Source organism: Balaenoptera ricei, chromosome 12, assembly GCF_028023285.1.
Source record: "Balaenoptera ricei isolate mBalRic1 chromosome 12, mBalRic1.hap2, whole genome shotgun sequence".
In the NCBI taxonomy this organism is placed as follows: Eukaryota; Metazoa; Chordata; class Mammalia; order Artiodactyla; family Balaenopteridae; genus Balaenoptera; species Balaenoptera ricei.
The window spans coordinates 38,992,984-39,015,915 of NC_082650.1; the positions used below are offsets into that span (position 1 = coordinate 38,992,984).

General features: G+C 34.5%; 1 protein-coding gene across 11 annotated transcripts in view; it reads left to right on the forward strand.

Annotated features, from left to right (window-relative positions):
* The window catches only part of TRDN (triadin), a 377,672-nt gene that overhangs the window by 112,777 nt on the left and 241,963 nt on the right, over positions 1–22,932 (forward strand). For all 11 annotated transcript variants that reach the window (XM_059941303.1, XM_059941308.1, XM_059941304.1 and 8 more), the window contains exons 6-9: positions 192–245; positions 3,436–3,495; positions 12,140–12,322; positions 18,259–18,318. In XM_059941303.1, the coding sequence (XP_059797286.1) occupies positions 192–245; positions 3,436–3,495; positions 12,140–12,322; positions 18,259–18,318 (357 nt within the window). The remainder of the gene's footprint in view (positions 1–191; positions 246–3,435; positions 3,496–12,139; positions 12,323–18,258; positions 18,319–22,932) is intronic.

Sequence of the window (22,932 nt, forward strand, 5' to 3'; positions counted from 1 at the left end):
TTACAAAATAAAAATAGAAATTTAAAATATCTATAATTATTTTAACATTTAAACCTGTGTAAAACCTCATGCTACTTAAAGAAAGATTCCCAAAGGCAGTAGATAAGTTTTTGACATCAAAGACTGCCATGCAATCATCGCATCTTTTATTCTTTTTATTTAAATAAAAAATATTGTCTGTTCCTTTCCAGTTACACACAAAGAGAAAGAAAAAGACAAAGAAAAAGGAAAACCTGAAAAGAAAGGTATGGAGTTATTCTTATTGCGGTTTTTACTCATTGGTCTGTCACCGTTTGACCGTTTCTTCTTTATGTCCGAATTTAGATGACCATGAATTAATTTTTTAAAATTATATTATGATAATTTTCCTTAGAATTGAATGTGAAAAGAACAATTTCTTGGTTGAAGGAAATAAAATACTTAAGACTCTCAAACTGTTACCAATTTACTTTCTGGAAATGTATCAATTTTTCCCCTGGCAATTCTGAGATTGCTTTAGCCAACAATGAGGATATTATTTCAGAAAATAATTGCCAATTTGATAGGTAAGGAAGTGTACTTCATTACTTTAACTTGCATTCTGTGATTATATATCATACTGGACTTAAAACTTTTTTAGTTTTTATTTGTTTAGAATAAACAATGCACACTCATTGTTTAACACATAAAGGTACCTTGCAAAAAGCTTTCTCCTACCTTGCCCACACCCTCTGATCCCATTCCTCTTCTACCCACACATACACACAGTAAACCGCTTTTATGAGCTCTGTGTGCATCTTTTCAGAAATTCATTATGCATTTAGAAGACAATATACATTATTGTCTCTCCCTATTTTTACACAAAATTTAGTCCTATGTTCTGTCTTTATAACAATATACCCTAGAGATCTTTCCATATCAGTAAATAGATATTTCCCTCATTCTTTTTAAAAAGCTGCATAGTATTTAAATAGAGATATTTTCTTCCACTGTATCTTTTAATTGCTTGTTGTTTGTAGATTGAAGGATCTGAATGCGATTTTTAGTGATACATATTTCTTGTATAACTCTTCACACTCACTGCCCATTTCTCCTGATGATACGTGTATGTGTCATTTGGGTATACATCACTGATCTGTTACGTTTACAAATATATTTCTTATATGGTTAGTTTTGTAGTTAATGTAAGGGTTTCTGTCTGTGTGAATAAACATGTGTGAGTGCATGTGTGTGATATATGTATGTGTTTAAGTTCTTGAATTTTTATGGGGCTAGATATGTTAATATTTTCTTTTGGTATTTCTGCTCTTGAGTCTTCATCCAAGGATTAATTCAGTAATTACTAATATTCCTCAAGTTTAAAAAATTAGGCTCATATTTCACATTTAACTTTAATTCATCAAAAATCTATTTTAACATATGATGTAAAATAAAATTCTAACTTAATTTTTTTGCTCTTGTTTTAGAATGGATCACGTCTAGGATATTGAGGCTAAATTTCAGCTGATTTATGTATCCACAATACACATAGCCTACTGAGAAATTTTATTTTGTGAAACATTCCACTTAGCTAGAATGTTTTACAATGCTTAGGAATCAGATGAGTTGAAACATGCTTCATTCTTCCTTATTCTAAACTCACATTTGAAAATTTGAATTAAATAGTTGTTCTTTTATTAATGTTTACTTTGTGATAATATCCATGAATTTCAATACAGCCATCTTCTTTGTTCTAGAAACAGGTGTCCATTTCCTACCTGCTATTGACTTACATAGAATTATTGGCATCAGGTTCTGTGTACTCTGACTAAATGAAATAATCTGATATTTCTTGTTATTTCTTTCCATCTTTACAATGGCTAAATACTTTTCATTGAAAAATAATTGAGAATTTGTTGCCCCTAAATTATACATTTGAAGGAAATTTGTCCAAATTCAAAAGCAGAAACAAAACACTTGTGTCCTTTTATTTACTGTATACCAATTAAAGGAGTTTGCTTTTTATGAGATAAGTTATACTGTAGCCCAATGACCTTGAGTGAACTGTGCCCTCCTTCAGCGAATATTGTCCAAGCTGTTACTCATAACCCCAAATGGTAGTGGAGATGACTATGGGCCAGGCTGAGAGATGGAAAGGCTGAAACTCTGGAGGGGAAGGAAACTGCTCTCTTGGTAACTCTGCAGCTGCCATGATCTCATGGACTTCAACTGGACATAGTGCCCTAAGCTTTCTATGAGGCTTGCACCATCTCTCCATAATTCTGGGGAAACCATTCATAGACTGTATTTTAAAAGAATAATTATTTAAATACATATTTTAAGCACATCATTTTCCTTTCATAATACAAGTAAAACTGATTGGCATTAATATTTGTATTATATAGTTAGAGAAATGAAAATAATTAGGGCTCCAATTTTTTACTCTAATAATTTGGCTCTTTCCTTAACCCAGCTATTTTAATTAAAATCTCTTATCATTTAATTTTCCATAATTTCTTTAACTCTCATTATTCTCTAATAAATAGTATGTAAATGTTGAAATATGTATGGTGATTTGGGAAACTACTAAACCGCACAGTTTAATACATTTGAAATACGAGGATAACCTGCTCATGCTGTTGTACTTCTCAGAACTCCTTTACTTAAACCATTAAGAGACACAAGATTTTACTAGTCTGTGTAAGTAAAATAGAAGTTGATAAAATAAATTTATATTGTTTTATAAACAATTATTGATTATTGTTATTAATCTATTACATAAACAACTAGAAGGTATAATGTTTCAGGTATCATGTCAAGTACCGTTCAGTTAAGAAGCTGCACTCAATCAGTAATCTTTGATGGTTACCTTGTAACCCATTAGTGGTTCTCAACCGTAGGTGCTTCCCTTAGGAAGTATTTGGAAAAATTTTGGTTGTTAAAACGTCATTGGAGTGGAGGGCATTTGGTAAGTGGGGACCAGGGAAGCTAAGCATTTTTTCAGTGCACAAGATAATCCCTCATACTGAGAAATTGTTCCTCCCTAAAAGTCAATTGTGTCCTTGTTGAGACACAATGTTCTTAATCAAAGCTGTAGTCCTGATAATTATTTCTTTTAATTGTAAAAACAGCGCTTCCTCCTGATAAAATGATGTATCTTTCAACAAATTCTTATAAAATTACTCTCTCTGTTTGTCTTTCCTGAAAGCTATTATTCTAAAATTCTACTTAGAATGATAACTTTAAACAGGAGGGTGAGACTAGCTTTCAAAATGCTTTCTAAGTCTTAATGCCAAGTCTTTTAAATTAAGTTTTATACAGTTTTTATTAAATTAGTAATATTTTATTCCTGAATTGGGCTCATTAATGTCATCAATCTTCAAACTAGCTTATGATTTCAGTGGCTATAATACTGAGATAAAGAAAAAGCTTGAAATTTATTAAGAGTGTGTACTAATATAAAATTTTCTGTTTAAGCAACTCACAAGGAAAAAATTGAGAAAAAAGAAAAACCAGAAACAAAGACAGTGGCAAAAGGTAAATTATACTTTTTACTTTAAAAGATTACATTTTGAGTAACAGGTAGCTGGATGATTGTAAGCATTCAGCATTTCCTTTACATAACATTTAATTTAGCCTTACATTTAAAATTTAATATCTAAAAGAATAATAAAACTGAATACTTAAAATAATAGAGCAGCTCCAAATGTGAGAAGAAAATGAAGAGCTTTCCCATATGTGGGGGCAGAATTTTGGCCCCCATTACCTTCATCCCTTGGTGGCATCCCCTTATCTAGGTTACATTACATGGTAAAAGGAGTTTGCAGAAGTAGTTAAGGTGGATCTAAAATACGGAGATTATCCTGAATTATCCAGGGCTCAGTGTAATCTCGCGAACCTTTAAAAACAGAGAGATGTGGCAGAAGAGAAAGATTTGAAGTGTCAGAAGGACTTGGGCCCCCACTACTGGCTTGAAAATTGAGGGAGGTACATGGAAAGTGTGAGAAGGGAATGAATTCTGCCAACATGTTGAGTAAGTGTGGAAGCCAACTCTTCCCCAGAGTATCCAGTAAGAAATGCAGCCCTGCTGACAACTTGATTTTAGCATTGTGGACCCTAAGCAGAAAACCTATTTGAGCCACATTATGGCAAGACTTTTGAACCATGGAAACTAGGAGATATTAAATAGTTGCTGGGTCAAGCAGCTAAATTTGTGGTAGTTACTGTAACAAGAGGAAACCAGTACAACATATCTGGTTTACAGTTTGGATCAGTATTACACCTTGCATTTAAATTTAGAACACTAAAATTAAGGATTTCTTTTTCCAAGAAGGATAATGCATCAACTTGATCAACATTTTAAGCATTGAGGGCCTTAACTGTCTTGATAATACACCAAAGAAAAAATCAGTTAGAATATCAACGTAATGTTATAAACTTTGGAAGATTACATCAACTAGTTTTCATTCTAAGTTTGTCTACAAATCATTTGATGTTAGAAAAATACAGGTTCTGATAGTTCAGTCTTATCTACTAAATTCAAATTGCTTCTTCATATTTTATTTATATATATATATTTTATTGAAGTATAGTTGATTTATAATATTGTATTAGTTTCAGATATACAGCAAAGCAATTCAGTTATAAATATATAAATTTTTTTTCTGATTCTTTTCCACTATAGGTTATTATAAGATATTGACTATAGTTCCCTGTGCTATACTGTAAATCCTTGTTTATCTAGTTTTTATATAGAGAAGTATATCTATTAAATCCATACTCCTAATTTATCCCTCCCCAACTTCCCCTTTGGTAACTAAAGTTTGTTTTCTATGACTGAGTCTGTTTTCTGTTTTATAAATAAGTTCATTTGTATTATTTTTTAGATTCCATATATAAATGATGTCATATAATATTTGTCTTTGTAATATTTTTGTTTTAATTTTAATTAAAAAATTTAATTTTTTTTATAGAAGTATAGTTGATTCACAATATTATATTAGTTTCAGGTATACAACATAATGATTCAAAATTTTCATTGATTGTATTCCAGTTAAAATTATTATAAAATATTGGCTATATTCCTGTATTGTATCCATGTACCTTATTTACTTTACATGTAATGTAAAGTACTCCCTACTTACTCCCCTACTCCTATCTTGCCCCTTCCCCCTTCACTCTCCCAACTGGTAACCACTAGTTTGTTCTCTATATCTGTGAGTGCCCCCACGTTTTGTGTTTTTAATGTCATGTTTTACATCTTCATGCTTATACCTTAACCATTTATTGCAGTTATAGATGAATTTACGATTTTTTTGTCTTTTAATCTTTGTACTAACTTATTTAAGTGGTTGATCCACAGCCTTTACTATACATTTGCCTTTACTAGTGAGATTTTTCTTTTCCTATAGATTATTATTTCTTGTAGCTTTTTCTTTTCCACTTAGAGAAGACCCTTTAACGTTTCTTTTAGGGCCTGTTTAGTCTTGATGAACTATTTTAGTTTTTGCTCTTCTGAGAAGTTCTTTATCTTCCTTCAATTCTAGATGATAATCTTGCTGAATAGAATGTCCGAGGTTGTAGGTTTTTCACTTTCAGCACTTTAAATATATCAGGCCATTCTCTTCTGGCCTGCAAAGTTTCTGCAGAAAAATCATCTGGTAGCCTTATAGGGATTCCCTTGTACGACTCTTTGTTTTTTTCTTGCTCTTTTAGAATTCTCTATCTTTAATATTTTCCATTTTAATTATGATATGTTTGGGTGCTCATCTTCTTTGGGACCCTCTGTGCTTCCTGTACCTGGATATCTGTTTCCTTCTTCAGGTTCAGGAAGTTTTCAGCCATATGTCCTCAAATACATTTTCGACCCCTTTCTCTCTTCTCCTGGGACCCCTATGACGTGAACACTGGGTTGTTCAATGTTGTCTCAGAGGTCCCTTAAGTTGTTCTCATTTTTTTAAATTGTTTTTCTTTTTGCTGTTCTGATTGGGTGATTTCCATTATTTTATTTTCCAGATCTCTTATGCATTCTTCTGTATCACCTAGTCAACTGTTAATTCCTTCTAGTGTGTTTTTCATTTCAGTTATTATATTCTTCAGTTCTGATTGGTTCTTTTTTGTATTTTCTAGTTCCTTGCTAAAATTATCATGGTGTTCATCTATTCTTTTCACTAATTCAGTTAGCATTCTTATTACTAATGCTTTGAACTCTTTATCTGGTAATATTTATCTCTGATTTATTTGATGTTTTTTCAGAGTTTTTTTCTTGTTCCTTCATTTAAAACAAATTCCTCTCTCTTCTCAGTTTTCTCAACTATCTCTATGAAATTAGGTGAAACAGTAACCTATCCCAGTCTTGAAGGGGTGTCCTTATGTGGGAGTGCCCCTATAGTCTGCATGTGCCAAGTGGCTTTGGTGGGAGGGCTGGATCTGACGTGAGCATGAGTCTCATCTTCCCCCATGGTGTGCTGGCAGCTCTCACCATGGTAGGATGTGGAGCTGTAGATGGAGGGTCTAGGGCCAGAGCCAGGTGTGAGCCTGGGCTTCTCCTCTGTTCAGAGGCTAGCACCGCCCTATTGGGGACTGGATCAGGTCCCAAGTTGCTGGAGGAGAAGCCCTGATGTTTGGGTCCAGGCTGGCTCTGTTCCCTCTAAGTGTGTGCTCTCCCTGCTCTGGGCACTGGCACCTTCAGCACAGAGCGGAGCAGTGCTGCAGCAAGAGGGGCTGGAGTGTGTACTCAGCATTATTCAGGGTGCAGGCTGGGGTAGTCCCAGCACCAGTCAGAATTCTGGTCCACTCCCCATCTGCTGCCTCCATAAGTGCCAGGAATGACTGCTGTCACCCAATTAAGATGAGCCAGCTCTATCCTTTATAGCCATGCACTCTCCTCAGCTGTGGCAGCCTTTGCCCTAGGGTAGAACTGCACCACAGCGCAAGCTTGGCTAGAATGGGTGCTCAGCTTAGGCTGGGGCATGAGCTGGGGTAGTCGCTGGAAACCGGCTAGAATCCCAGACAGTTCAGTTTGCTTCCTCTGCTTTGTTTCAGGAGTAAGTGAGCATGTGTGTGCTCTTCCAGAGCAGAGTCTAGGTTGCTTACAGCCCTGCTGTCAGTCCCACTGGTTTTCAAACCAGCTAAGGGGACTGGTACTCCTGGTGTCAGACCCGAGGACTGCAGTGACTGATATGTGTTTCGAGCTGCTCACTCCCCAGGGGGGAATCTGCAAGCCTAGTTAATCCTGCTCCTCTTCTGTGTCCCCTCCTAGAAGTACAGGTCACAACCTAATTGCTTCTCTTCCTACCTGATTTTGTGTGTATCTTTCTTAGAGGCTTGGTTGTAAAAAAGTCTTTCTGCCAGTCTCCAGTTTGTTTTCAGTGAGAATTGCTCCACATGTAGATGTATTTTTGATGTGTTCATGGGGGCAGGTGAGCTCTGTGTCCTCCTACTTGGCCATTTTATCTCCTGCTTCCTCCTCGTATTTTAAAATATAGGTTTTATGTGATCAGTGTATTTTAGAAATCTAGTATATTTTCAAGGTACTAAGCATGTAGATAAAAATTGGAATGTATTTTCAAAATTTAATGTGTTTATCTACACAATGTAAAATAATTAGATATTTGAGGCAGATATATTTTTTACTAAATTTTTCCATGAGGTAACCAAACATCATTTTATTGAAGTTAAGATGGATGAATTGAAACTTAAAGCTAGTAGGGATGTTAGAGATTATCCCAATTAATTACCTAACTTAACAGATGAAGAAATTTACTTCTGGGGAGAGAAAACAATTTGTCCAGATTATAAAGCTAGTATGTAATTGAACTAAGACAAAACCCCAAGTGAGTATAAATCAAGTATTCTTTCCAAAGATAATTAAATAAAGTCCTTCAAGCATCCATTATTCCTTCAACAAATATTTATTTAATACTGTATTAGTTATTTCTTGATGTGTAAAAAATTACCACAAATTTAGTGGCTGAAATCAACACACATATATTATCTCACAGTTTCTGTGGGCCAAGAATCTGGACATGGCTCAGCTCAGTCTTCTGCTTTACAATGTCTCACAAAACTGAGATCGATGTGTTAGACAGGGCTGCAGTCCCATCTGAAGTCTCAGCTGGGGAAGAACTATTTCCAAGTTCATTTAAATGACTGTTGGCAAGATTCAGTTCCTCAAGGCCTGTTGCATGAGAGTCTCAGTTCTTCCTGGCTTTTGGCAGGAGGCCATCCTCATTTCTTGCCACGTGAGTCTCACCAATACTGCTGGCTTCATCAAACCCAGCAAGAGCGAATCAGCTAGCAAGAGAGCAAATTAGCTAGCAAGACAGAAATAACAATCTTATGTAAAGTAATCATGGAAGCCACATACTGTGGGTTAGCAGCAAATTCATAAGCCAGCCCATATTCAAGGGGAGAGGATTATACAAGGGTATGAATAGCAGAAGGTGGGAATCGTTAAGGGCCATCATGAGTCAGTCCGGCCTGCCGAAAATCACAAATACTTTAATAAGAATATAAGTGAGAGAGGGGGAGAGAGAGAGGGAGAGAGAGAGAGAGAAAGTTAAGCAATTGGTAGTTCCTTAATGAATGAGAGCTGAAATGGGTTATTTCCTAACTCCAAAAATGTATAGTATGTTAGTATGTTTATTGGGTAATGTGGTTTCCCTACTTTAAGACATTTTGATTCTGGTTCAGATGCTAACAGGTATTACTAATTCCAAAATTGGATCAAATATGCTGATGTTATTCTTTTGGTTAGACCATTTGTTTTCCATTTGATAAAAGTATAAATTAAGTGTCTTCCTAAACTGAGCTGGGTGATTTGAACATGACAATTCTTTTTTGCTTTTTTGTTCCTAAATAAACTCCTAAGTGCAAATGTCACTTAAATTCTTTTTGAGAAAAATCAGGAAAAGTATTTGGCACAAAATTTAAGAACACCTACCCAGTCTGATAAAAATAAATATAAGTTGAGTGTTGCTTTAATTTTATGGTATTTTCCACATTATATCCACATCATTGTTGAGTTCTCACCCATTTTTGTTTTCTTTTTTTTACTTTTTTTTTTTTTTTTAAATTTATTTTTGGGTGTGTTGGGTCTTCGTTTCTGTGCGAGGGCCCTCTCCAGCTGCGGTGAGCGGGGGCCACTCTTCATTGCGGTGCGCAGGTCTCTCACTGTCGCGGCCTCTCTTGTTGCGGAGCAAAGGCTCCAGACGCGCAGGCTCAGTAGTTGTGGCGCACGGGCCCAGTTGCTCCGTGGCATGTGGGATCTTCCCAGACCAGGGCTCGAACCCGTGTCCCCTGCATTGGCAGGCAGATTCTCAACCACTGCGCCACCAGGGAAGCCCCCCCATTTTTGTTTTTAATGTGAGGCAACATTATCTGTTTCAACGATGAAGATCACTAAAAATGTCTAAAATAGATAGAGAAAATTTTGTTATTTTTATACTTAAAACCACTGATAAAAATGAATTTGTTTTAGATGTAGTCTTGTGTTTAAGAAAATTACCTTTTCTCACTTATAAATTATAATGGCACTAAAAGTAGATCTTAATTTCACATATCTTTAATTTCATAGTACAAAGCTAAGGTTAAATCAACTGCTACCTAGAAGAAGTGGGTAGGTGCCATTTAGGGTAACCAAAATAATAATTTCACACATAAATAGTATAAGCAAAAAAACAGTTGGCAAATTTTCCAGGTTGTTTCAAGCCCATTTCTAAACACATATTTACATATGTAATCTATATGTCAGTATGTTGTATACATGATCTGGATATAGTGAAACATTTACTGTTTTCTCTTCTTGATCAAAATTGTTCATTCATAAACATTTATTCTTTGTTTTCTCTGAAAAAAGAAATGTCTTTTTCTTTTTCAAATGTCTCTGAAAAACATAATGTCTGTGCTAGACATTATGTTGCTACAAAAGTGAATAATATAGTTCCTATCCTCAAGTTGCTCTCAGTCTGGTAGGGAAGACAGATATGTGAACAGCCATCTGTAATACAAGATAAATAGTAGGGAATAACGTGTACCTAAAAAAAAGTTGAGACAAATTTAATCTCGGGTGAAGAAATGATTAATTCCAATGGCAGAGTCATTTGCTGCATATGAATTGAGCACAAAGGGATTTAATATGTGTGTAAAATATGAAAAACATAGACAGTATAGCTTGGTAATATTTGACATGTGGAAAATACATGAGATATTTTTAAAAAAAGAAAGTAGTCTATTGGAGGAAGAAACTTTTGGAAAGATGCTATGAGAGGAGAAATGATGAAGCCAGGTATCACAGGGTTTTGTGGTTTTGTTTTGTTTTCATTTTTTTAAAATTGGGTATCACAGGCTTTAGTCAACTCTCCTCAGATAGGAATACGGTCCCGCCAATCTTCAGAGCACTGGCAGCAGGCTCTGAGCCTAGGTCATGCTAGGCTCTCTGGAGGGGTTTGTTAGGTGAACATATGTGGATCGTATGACTCTGAAGTGCTATTGGCCATCTCAGAGGAACTTTCTCTCCAAGCAGAAGTGAATAAATATTTTGGTATGGGGTCCTGGAATGATGTTGATTTAAAGTCATTTGCACAAAGCTGATGGTTTCAGTCATAGAAATGTATGTGTCTGCTGTAGGAAGGAGCAGAAAGCAGTAAAGGAAACTTAGAAAAGGTTTAAAGGGAGTAGAAGAAAATCCCCAGTTGATTGTAGTCACAGAAGCCGCAAAGATGTTGGAAGTGTGTGGAGTAATTGGGTGATTCTTCTATGAGAGTTTTATGGTCAGTAACTTTGGGAAACAGTGGGTAGCATAATCTCCCTCCTTGAAGATTCTTAATGCACGTTAGCTTTGAGAAATTCCATAGTAAAGAAACCAGTTTAGCTTAAGTGTTTTCCAATTTATTTTGATAGAAATATCCCCTACCCCTAACACAGAATCAAGATTTCCCTGCAAAGTTTAACAGTGCTTTGGGAGGTGTTAGTCCATTCAGTTAAATGCAGTACCACAGGTGATATTGTGGTTTCACAAGCATCAAGCATTAGCATTTTCATTCTTCTCTTTGCAGGACTTCATAATATTATCTTGTCTTAGTCTCAAATCCTAGCTTAGTGTACTAAAGTCAAGAGACTTGATTATAATATTTTCTTCAAATTCTTCAACATGAGTGACAATAACGGCTACCCATTATATGGGCAAATGACGTTAGAGGGTCCAACACTATAGTAGACTTACTATGAAGTCTAGTGATTATGTGTGATCCCATAGAATAATGTCCAATATGCAACCTCTATTATAAACACTTTCCACTAATGTGTACTATATTAATATTGCTTTTTTAAAATAATTGAAAGATTCGCAGACTGATTAGTTCACATTCCCAGTTCCCTTCCCCCCAATACATGTAATAATATCAGAATAAGAATATGAATGTATAGACTATATGTATATGTATCAATTCATATATATTCATATATATGCTAATTTATAGCACTTTCTGTTTTCTAGGATATATTTAAGGGCTTTAAAAGTCACCTGAATTATTATTTTTGAATTAAGATAAGCAGGAGCCAACATCTTAATTTTGCTCTCTTTCCATCTCTTTAAAGTCAAATCATTAGAGACTGAATGTCTGAGTTATCCCTTAATGGATTTTATTGTTTTGTTTCTATTAGTCATTACCAGTGCAAATAATTTTGCATTTGCCTTCATAATAGTTACCTTTAAAAAATATTGTGTTGACAATTCAGTTTCTTGAATGACTTTTAAGATATTTCAGTTGTGGACAAAAATGATCATATCGTTTTAAAAGGTCTCTTATTGGGCTCTTTGGTATGGACATGGCTTTTCACTGAACATGTCTATATATATACTTCCCTCCAGAATCTAAATGCTTCCTTGTTGATATACTTAGTTCCTGACTACCTAAAAACTAATGTTTTCATGTACAAATTAAGAAAGAGTCCAACTTTCAAGTTAGTTACATTTTTTTAGTACTCTAACATGCCACTTCATAAACTATATAAAAATCAAATGATAGTCACAGGTATTTATGTCAGTGACACAATTTTTTTGTTTTTCTGTTCTTTCTTTTAAAAGTATTCTTAACAACCAATGAAAGATGAAATGCTGCATTGGTTAAATATATATATATATATATATATAATTCAACTTTTCTTTCACTCCATACAGAAGAGAAGAAACCTAAGACTAAAGAAAAGACTGAAGAAAAGATTAAAAAGGAAGTGAAAGGTGCAAAACAGGAGAAGGTGAAGCAAACAGCTGCAAAAGTAAAAGAAGCACAGAAAACATCACCTAAACCCAAAGAGAAGGACAAGAAAGACGCTGCAGTGGTGTCCAAGCATGAACAGAAAGGTAAACATTCAGAGGAGGTGGCCAGAGGTTCTAGGAGAGTATTGGGCAAGAAGCAGATGCAGTGAAATTAAAAACTGGAAAAAGACCAAGATCAGACTTTAAATGGGAGTAAAAGACTTGTATAAGTGAATATACCTGAAAGGAGATACAATAATTTGGGAATTAAAATTTATTTATAGAAATACTAAACTGTGTTCACATATCTAAAGATGCATTTTGAAGCATTTTTAAAAGAGGATTTGAGTTAGTATCTGAAGTTATTTAAAGGACACATACTCTTTGTCCTTTGTGTACTCTTTGAAGAACAGCAATCCAGGAAACTGACAATTCTCAAGGAGTTTATTAAGGGGTGTATGTTCAAATCATATAGAATAAGTATCATAAAAAGTATCCATACATTCCTGTAGCTCTGCAAGAGCATATAATTTAAAATATACATTGAATTATTAAATCCAGTTTGCCCGATGACTAAATTTATCACCTTAGAAAGCTCTGTATCTTACATGTTGTGCTGCTTTTCGATAAGAGTGATGTCAAACTTAACATACGTACTTCACAGAAATAGAGCATTTACATGGAGGTGGAATGTAAACCTGATATTCTTTAAAGAAAGGTGCTTGTAAGCATAAAAGGGTGGAGTTTTAAGAGGTCAGCTGAGGGCTGTATTGTCACACACCTCCGGCCCTTGTTGAATCTTTCCTTCCCTAAATCCACTCCTGGCTCCAAGTTGCTACACAGTCCTGAGCTTCCCCACACAGAATGTGGGATCTGCTCTGTATAGACTACTCCTATAAATGTTTTTTAGGGGTGCTGCAAAATAAAATTTGTCCTTATTCTGAGAGTTTTAATAATTTTATTTGAGGGCTAAAATTAAGGAATTGTTTCCATAAGATTTGCATTAAAGAAGTTAAAAATATTGTTACTGAGTAAGCTATTTAGACAGTGAAACTGATAATTTTCCCCACTATAAGGTACAAACAAGATATGAAATTTGCAATCTATACTCTTTTTGTTTAAGATTCTACATACAGGTGAAATTATATGGTATTTGTCTTTGCAATCCACTCTTGTATATTATCTTTGAGTCACTTTTTCCCCTGAATTCACAAGTAATATTTGGAAACATTTATTGATATGAGAGAAAAGATGTATTTTTTGAAAATGTATTTTAAAAAGGAAAAGAAGGATGGAAAGAAGAAAGGAAGAGATTTTTTTTTTTAAGTAGTCCACAAAATTTTTAATTTAAGTAATTTTCTTTTATTTCAAAGTAATACTGATATTTAAAGCATATGAGTGGAATTAAATCTTTGGAGCCCAAAAACCTTTCTTCAATTTTAAAGATGATTATATTGCCTTGAATCAATTAAAAATATTAATTATCATCTCTAACAAAGCTGTATGTTATTTATGCAATAATTTGGGTAGGAAAAATATAGTAAATAAAGAGAAAATATTTTGAATGGACTATTTTATTGTGATAGAAGACAGGAAAATTAATCTTCTGATTCACTGATATGCTTATTTAAAATTATTATCAAGATCCTAAAATACTTCGCGTTTTAGATTGCCTTTTAAAAAAGAAAATAATCACATGAAACCAGATTAAACGTACCAAGCATATTTTTATTTTTTGTCCATAAATACAGTATGTAAAAATTCATTCCAGTTATATATGGGAGTACCAAAATACTTATCTAGCAAGTAGGACTATGAATACACTTTTGGATGTTCATTTTTAGTATCTTAGTTATTTGGGGGCCATATTTTATTGATGAAGACACGTCACTAAAATATTTCCAAATAATATGTATTTTCTGGGTCACATATACTATATTTTATTCCTATCAGTAATCAGTATTGAAGATAGTGTTATATTACCTTTCTTTTTTCAATCTACTGTTTTCATTTTCATATCAAGAGCTATTTATCTGTTAAAAGACATTCAGATATCACTTAGAGTTAAATAAAAGCACAAATGTGATTTTATCAGCTAAACAAATGCATTTGCTAAATTAAGGCTCTCTATTGAGAAGAGCTACCATCAATTAGATAAATGTATTATTAGGTAAATAATGAAAATGTTACCTCAAATAGCTGACCAGACACATAAATATGTCATTTAAAAAAATTTAAGCTATGATTTAACAGCATTTGTTTATAAAAAACCTAATCGCATTATAGTTTTAACTCAAACATGATAAAGACATAGTGCTTTCTAAATAATCTACTTGTGAGGTGACTTTGATTTTGAGACTCTTGTATTGATGATTTAGTAAAATTGTTGAGTTGGTTCTCCTTTAGGCAAGGGATTATTTATTTGCTTAGACCTAATGAATTTGTTAAGTTAGACCTAATAAGTTAGACCTAATGAATTTGACATTCTTTTCCTATAGATTCCTAACAGTTCTTCTTGAATAAATAGCTTCTATAGGTCTTTTATTCACTGGACACAGATTTTTACATGCAGCAATACACTTATTGGCAATTATTTTATTATATAGTATACATGCATATACATTCATATATGGTTATTTTTAACATTGTATATATAAACACTATTTCTACTAAAGCATCAGGAATAAGGTTCATATATATGTACGTGCCTACTGTAAACTTAAACACACTCTTATATATTACATAATCTGGTTTTTATGGACCATTCTTAATCTGTTTAAAGTAGGGTAAGAAGGGTCAGCACGATCAAGCATCGCTCTCTGATTTTCTGGTGGTCTATGGCAAATTTGTGGGGAAGGAAAAAATCAAACCTCCCCACTGCTATGCTCATTCTTTCTTTTCTTCCTTCTTATTTTTTTTAACAACTATTTGTGGCAAGCAGAGAAATTGTAGCTAATGTGAATCTGCCATAGAGCACCAGACCACATATGCCCCATTCTCATTAGAGGTTTTTTAAAATTTATTTTCTGTTAACATTCTACACCCTGAATGCATTTTCTCTCAGCTGCTACTCCACAGGGAATACCAATAAGGCAGCAGCTGAATGACATCCATCACTGCTCCCCGAGGATCAGGAAGGGGAGACATGGACAGCATGTGGCATTCCTAGAAAGATGTTCATTCGGGAAAGAAGTACTAAGAAGTGGTGACGAGATATGAAATTACCTTATGTGAATTATTGTCACATAACAATGAAAGAATGATAGAACAGTTCAGATTTTCTTTAGGAAAAAAATGTCCTGTTTGAATATTTGAGTTGGATTTAAAGAAGCGTTTCTTTAAAATGAATTTTCCAAAATCAGGAAGACTTGGTTTTGCTTTATCCTTAGACAGGTGTAGCAGACACACTGGGGACTGCCCAACACATACCTGCCTAGAGTTCTTACACATTGTTAAGGTCAACACACAAGACAGGTGGAAATGGGCATCCTAGTTTAAAATATTTAAAAGTTCTTAACTTTGGGAATTCCCTGGTGGTCCAGTGGTTAGGACTCCATGCTTCTACTGCAAGAGGCACGGGTACTCTCCCTGGTGGGGGAATTAAGATCCTGCATGCCTGTGGTGCAGCCCAAAGGAAAAAAAAAAGAAAAAGAGAAAAAAAGAAAATTCTTAACTTTAAATATTGTAAAAATACTCTCTATCTTCCTATTGATATGTTGGTGCCATTAGAATGCAACTTCACAGCATTATTTAAATATAAAAGAAACCTCCTACGTGGTGTAACTCAGTTTTCTAGATTAAAATTATTAACCTTCTTTGAGTTCATCGGAGATTTTCTTTTTTAAATCCGAAACTTGTAGGACTACTGGTGCATTAATTAAACAAATGACTTTGGATCCAGAAAATATTGGTATAAGAAATATAAGCATTTTACTTTGGTAATAATTTGGTAATAGCGTCATTACACTCTTAGCATTCAGTTAAAGAAGAATCTCGGAAGCATGAAGATTTTAATTAATTCAATAAACTATTCCACATGTTGTGTATATAAACATTCTGTCACAACTTGGGGCAGAGCACAATATTTCATTTTGGGGGATAGTCCAAACCCTTCAAATTTCAAGAAGTCCCTGCATTCTAAACTTCTAAGGTACATACTTTCTCCATTGCTGTTGCTGAGGGCTATGGTACCACTAGAAACGTTGTGAGAAAAGTAATTTTGAGCAGTTTTAGATCAGTGATTCTGAAAGTGTGGTCTAATCTGATTCCTCTGGGGAGTTAGTGAAAAATGCATATTCCTAGGGTCCAGACCCATCGAATTGTAAGGTTTTTTTTTGCATGACTAGGCCAAAAAATCTGCATTTTAACAAATTCCTCATCTTTTTGATATTTAAATTGCCCTTTGAGAACTACTTCAAGTGTTGTAGGAAGGGCACATCTAAAATGATCAGTCACATTAACTACTGAAACAAAGGGGAAAGCCTGCCGATTTTAGGAAGTCCTCCTTGCCCAACCTCAAGTTTGCCATTTAAGGGAAATGCAGTTTTTCATCTTAGAGTCAAATGGCTCATTCTACGGTTTTGCTAAGGAAAAGGGTTATACCCAGAAAAGAGAAAATACTCTCTACCTTAATCTTCTCTCCTGTATCATAGGATTCCCAGGTCCTGGGATCAGAAACCCCTGTTATTACTGCCAGTACATTGAGGAGCAAATAAATTCTTGGACTGACCTGAGAGCTAACTCCCTCACACTCCCCACCTCGCACGTGGGAAAGTGTGACCCAATTCAACAATCAAAATCCATGTAAATTTTTGAAACTTCATGAGTTTTGGCCTACTCATTTAGGTACTAATGAAAAGAATTATATTTTTACATCTTCTGCAATAAGTACGTTTTTTTCAAAGGTGGAGTCTCATAATAAAATGGATTACTCTAAAAGTACTGTAAATACTCTAAAAACAATGAGGTTTACAAAAATCCTTGTGTGTGTATTTATATAGTAACATGTTTCGTTATTTCATAGGTTTGATATACATAATTTAAAGCACTTAAGGTTATGTCATGTTGTATAAATTCAATAAACTCTCTTGATCCTAAAGCTGCCTTTGGATTTATTGAATTAATAAGATGCAGGCTTTATATAAAAAAAAAATAATAATAAGATGCAAGCTTTAAAGAAGATACGGTAAAGCTTATAGAATGATTCAACTGAAATTTGGATTGGAATGACCTCAGCAGAATCTAAAGTTATATGAAAATTTAAAGTTCAGTGCAATGTCTTTAATTTAGAAGGAAATGAAAAAACGAACTCCCGAAATCATTTTTGACAAAGTCTGCCTCAAAAGCTCAAATCCTATGCTGTTTCTCTTTTTTTTTTTACTTTTTCCATGGACCATATACTAATCAAGATCATAAGATGATCTTCTAATAAAGATTACCCAATCAGTTACCTTAAGAATGATGTTACTTAGTGCTGTTAAGTCTGTTCTTCTGGATTTCCTCTTCTAATTGAAGAGAATCTCCACGTAGAAGACCCCTGACAGGTTGCAAAGGGGTTAGCCCTCCTGCTTGCCTTTTCAAGAAACATTCTGTGGCTTCATTTAGACAATGAGGTGAAGGGTTGGGAGTGAATATTTGGTAAAACATTCCAAGTTGGAAACAATTTCCTCTTGTGAAACTTCTGTTTCATTGCTGGAAGTATATATACAGACAATGAGAAAAATTGCTTAAATATGATGACTAATAATACATTTGATGAAAACCGTTTTGATTTTTAAAAACAACCACTACAATATTACTCTGAGCTAGTCTGTTTCAATTTTTAAGGTTATTCTCTTTGTATGGAATAAATGGAAACTTAAGTTTATTATTTTTCCCGCATGTTCATATATGTGCAAATTATTCCTTCACAGAAAATATTGTAGTAATTAAAATAGAATTATGCTACTTTGTTTGTTTTGTTAAGCCATCTTTCCCTAGGAAAAAAGAAAGGTGTCAATGACATTTTTTTCACTGCTTTTTTTTCTTTCTACTTTTGTCAGATCAGTATGCATTCTGTCGATATATGATTGACATATTTGTCCATGGGGATTTAAAACCAGGTATTCAAACAATCCTTGTATTTGTCTGTTTTAATAGTCTGTTTCTAAGGTTGTCTGTTTTTTGTGTACTAAACTGTTATGCTCATTTTTAAAAAACATTTCATAATGCATGTGCAGATCTAGAATAAAACCAATGAAAACCAGAAGTAATAACTGGCATTAGGGCCTTTAATATTACTTGCTACGACTGCATGGCCTGTTGCAAATGAAGTCGGTTGAAAGCAAAAAAGTGCTAATATCTTTATATACAAAAAATGCTAATATCTTTAATAATATCTTAGAGTGAAGAGGTGAGTCATCTTATTTTATTCTTGGTAAACTTAGACTAAAAGACATGTGACAATGAAAGCATTCTTCTTTTTTTGGTAGTGAGCACAATTCCTATTAAAATCCATCATATTTCAAATATTTAATCTCTTTTGATTTTCTCACTTGCATATGATCTTGGGTTAACCACTCCAGAGAACTGCTATTGATGGAGACAGTCAACCTTGGAGTTAATAGTCAACACAGTGGGGAAGTATTTTTACTTAAAGGAATTTATCATCTCTCCTGTCTTTAAATGGTGCCCAGAGTTTAACAGGGGATTCTTTACTAACATCTTAATTAAGAATTAATTTGATTGCTTGTACTCTGCCTTTTTCAGATTTAAAAACTGATAGTCTATGTTCATGTTTGGGGAAACATTTCTAGGAAGATGGTATTGTTAAGGGAGGAACTAATTTACATTAGAATAATTGAAGCTGATTGTTTAAAGCGAACTATATTTTGTTTTCTTAACTATTTTTATGGAACTCATTCTAAAATGTACGGGCATGTTATATCTAAAATATATATATGACACATCTAGGTCCTGGAAAATTAGAAGATCGTGAGAACTTTGGCTCTCAGGAAAACTTAATTTTAGTAACTTATTCAAGTTAATTTTCCTCCTCCTCCTCCTCCACTTCTTTTTTTATTTTCTTATCCTTCTTTTTTAACCTTCTTATTGGGTTAGAAACTGAAATGAGAAAAACACTGAAAAATAAAATTACTCATTTGGTAGAAATGATTAATGTTAACGTATGTGTATAGTATCATAATAAAATTAGATGGAAGCATTGAGGAAGGTAGTTTAATATAGTGAAAAGAGAGGGCTTTGGACACAAATACAGATATAATTCTTGACCCCATCCCTTTCTAGCATTGGACCTTCAGCAAATCATCGAACTCCATCTGATCTTCAGCGTTCATACATTGGGATTACAGTAATGAACTTACAAAGTTGTTGATAAAGCATCTAATAGATGCACAACAAAGTGCTATTATAGCTTTATTCTCTAATTCATTTATTTCACCACAGCCCGTCTGGGCGAGCATCCCACATAAAGTGAACGTATCAACATTGACAAGTCCCTATCTCTATATACCATTAACTCAGTTTTAGGTAGCAGGTTGTTGCCCATTTTGTTCAGCTGTGATGGTTTAAGAAATTCATACTCTAAACATATTTTGCTTTTTTAAGAGACCAAATCTTGAAGATATCAATTAACTATTTACTTACACACAAGATGAATCTATGTTCTTGATGAGCATGAGTTTTTAAATTCCATCATCTGAAGAAAATAATGTGGTCTTTGTTCCACTTAAATTATTCATAGTAGCTACTAATTGATTATACAATACAATTTCTAAGAGAATCACAGGGCACAGTGCATTATCACAGGCAGTGAGGGATGTTCACAGTTTTGGAGTCACAATGCCATTCGTTTCTTTCTGAAAATTCAACAATGGGTTAAGGTCAGAAGGACCAGAAAAACCACCTCTGCATGAGTTAAGGAGAATTTTGCTGTTGTTGGGGAGGAAGGAAACTTTCCTTTACCCTCCTAGGTTCTTCTAGCTGCTATAAGCATTGAATTGACATGAGAGAGCTTAACAGGAGAAAATCAAATTATTTCATAAGCATAGGAACCCTACACAAGAGGGTCAGAGACAGAAAGGTACAATGAGGTGTACATTGCTATCCTGAACTAAGAAATGAGATAGGGGCCCGAGGCTCTCAAAGGCAGGGGCGTAATTCACAGGACAATTTTAAAAGGAGCAGATATCGGTCAATTAGATGTTTGTCCTGCCATACAGATGGGGCCGCTTACATAAAGTTCTGGTAATAACTTTTTTTTTCTGGGAAAAATCCCCAATTTAAGTCCTTGTAGGTAGTTAAGGGAGGGGAAGTAGTTTCTCTTGAACCTGTAGGATCTCTGTTGCCCTAGCTCAAAATAATCCATGTGCCAAAGTGGCACATCTTGGAGAGGTCCGTTTTGAACCCCCAGGGTTCCCTCCTTTGGAACTTCCCCAGGAAGGTTCACAGTTCAGAATTTGAGTTGGTAGATTGCTCTATCTCATTGAACCAGTCTCTTGGTCCTGAGAATAGGTCATCTCAGTTAAACAGTTGTGTCTCATATCATGAGGCTCCTAAAGTTAGGCCTATTGTGAAAGCAATCAGATATTTAATAAGAGACAAGTATATAGAAACAAAAGAAAAGTAATAGTGATCGGAGTAGACTCTCAGCCCAGTTTCTGAATGCAAGCAGTTGAGAAAGTGTCTAGGCATCCGGCTTGAAGCACCTTCAGATGGAGTGGGGGCAGGCAGTGACAATCTGATAGATTTTTTCAGGTTTGCAGTTTGAATATGTCTAGTGATCTTTCTGATTGGCCATAGCAACAGGCATGAAGATTGTCAGTGCATGAGCTGTTATGGTGATTTCTCTGAAGTTTATATCAAGTTGTCCAACTTTTTGCATGGCTTTGGAGAAAGGGCAGTTTTAGTTCTCAGTGATTCCGAATCAAAAGGGTGGGAGAAAAATTGGAAACCTTAGTTTGGAGAATTGTAGCCAAATATTGGGGAAAACTAGAAGAATTCAGGAACAGTCAAGTTTACAGGTAGAAAACAAAACTTTAAAAGACAATGGACAGCAGTAGAATCTAATAACCATAAAAGTGTGTCACTGAAACATAATTTTCCTCTCTAAAAATCACCCTCATATCTATCAAATATAGACAAATTAAGACTAATCTGTTTGCAAAATAAGTCTAGTTTCAATAAACTTGGTCTGATTATTTACATAAGTACAGTAAGAATAGTGAGTTGTCATATAGACTCTTTTAAACTGCTTTGTTGGAACTTTTCATGAGAAATCTCTAGATTGAACTTGTAAAGGCCTCTTGAAGCCAGGATAGTCAAGCCAGGAAATTGTCATCAGCCTTCGCCTGAAACCAAATATAGATTTGGGTGAACTCCTCTCTTCTCAAGGTCCCCAAAATATCTTGAGATTCCTGCACTTGCCAGGAAGTGACCTTCCTTACTCACCCGGTGAGACTGCTGACAACCCTGTAAGCAGAGCACCAGGCTGTTTCCCAGGAGCTTTACTGGTTCCCTAAAGCAAATCTTAGCTCCTTAAAGTGGGCTGGTCATATCTGAGTCTATGTATGTATCTCTCAAATATGACACTCCAATCAAAGCCCTGGTAATATAACCAATGTTTTCAATTTTGTCCTGTTAGAAAGAGAAAAGATTCTTATTGAAGTTATGCAAATAACTATACTGCCATTAAAAAAAAATCCTTAAAATGCTAAGAGTTCCCAAGTTCTGGAGAGATGAGGTAGGGAGAAAAAGATAAATGTTTTAATTCTGTTTATGATTTACCAAATTGCTGTAATTCATAGGTAGCGAAATTTAAAAATTCTTTGTATCTGGAAGACAAATGATTAAAAAACAGTAACATTTTAGACAAAAAATCATAAAAATTATAATCATATTCGTCAGCTCATTCAGTCCTATGTAATTTATTCATGCTCTGAATGATTCTGGTTGTTCCATTAGCTCTGTCAACCTTGCTTGATGATTGAGGGTGATAGGGATGGTGATAATTCCAAGAAGTTTACAAGGTTTTCACTAAGGCTCAAATGATTTGCCCAGCGAAGTGGACAAATCACTTGATGACCAGGGACTGTGAAAGGTATACCCCAAGTGAGAAACACATTTTCTAATGGTTTCTTTGCCACTGTGAAGGCATCAGCCTTGTACCAAGAGAAGGCTTCAGCCCATCCTGAAAACATTATACAATAACAATAATACACTGATAACCCATACTAAGTTGCAGTTGAATGAAGTTCAGCTGCAGATGTTTAAAGGGTTCAGTGGGAGGAGGTCTGAGGCCTCTGACAGGTCAGACATTGCTGGTAGACTGTTTTCACAATTTCATAGCAGTCTCCCAAGCCATGTGTATTTACAATTTGAGTAATATTAAATGCACTATGGTGGGTGAAGGAATACAGAAACCAAAAAATGGGGTTTGCCACAGAGCCACAAAGAACCAAGTGGCCATTCTGAGTTTCCCGTAGCCCTAAATGTTTATATAATTTACAGCTATTGTTTACCCATTTTTACTTCTCTGATTCGGGAGCAACTATTAGCATGTACAAGGACATTGGAATGGCAAAATTCTGGCAAAAAGAGGTCTTTTTTTTACATTAACATTCTGTGGATTGGCAAATTTATGAATATATTTCATAATTTCTAAAGACGTATGCTACTTTATAGTACAATCCTTAGATAAAGCAGAAGACATGTTTACT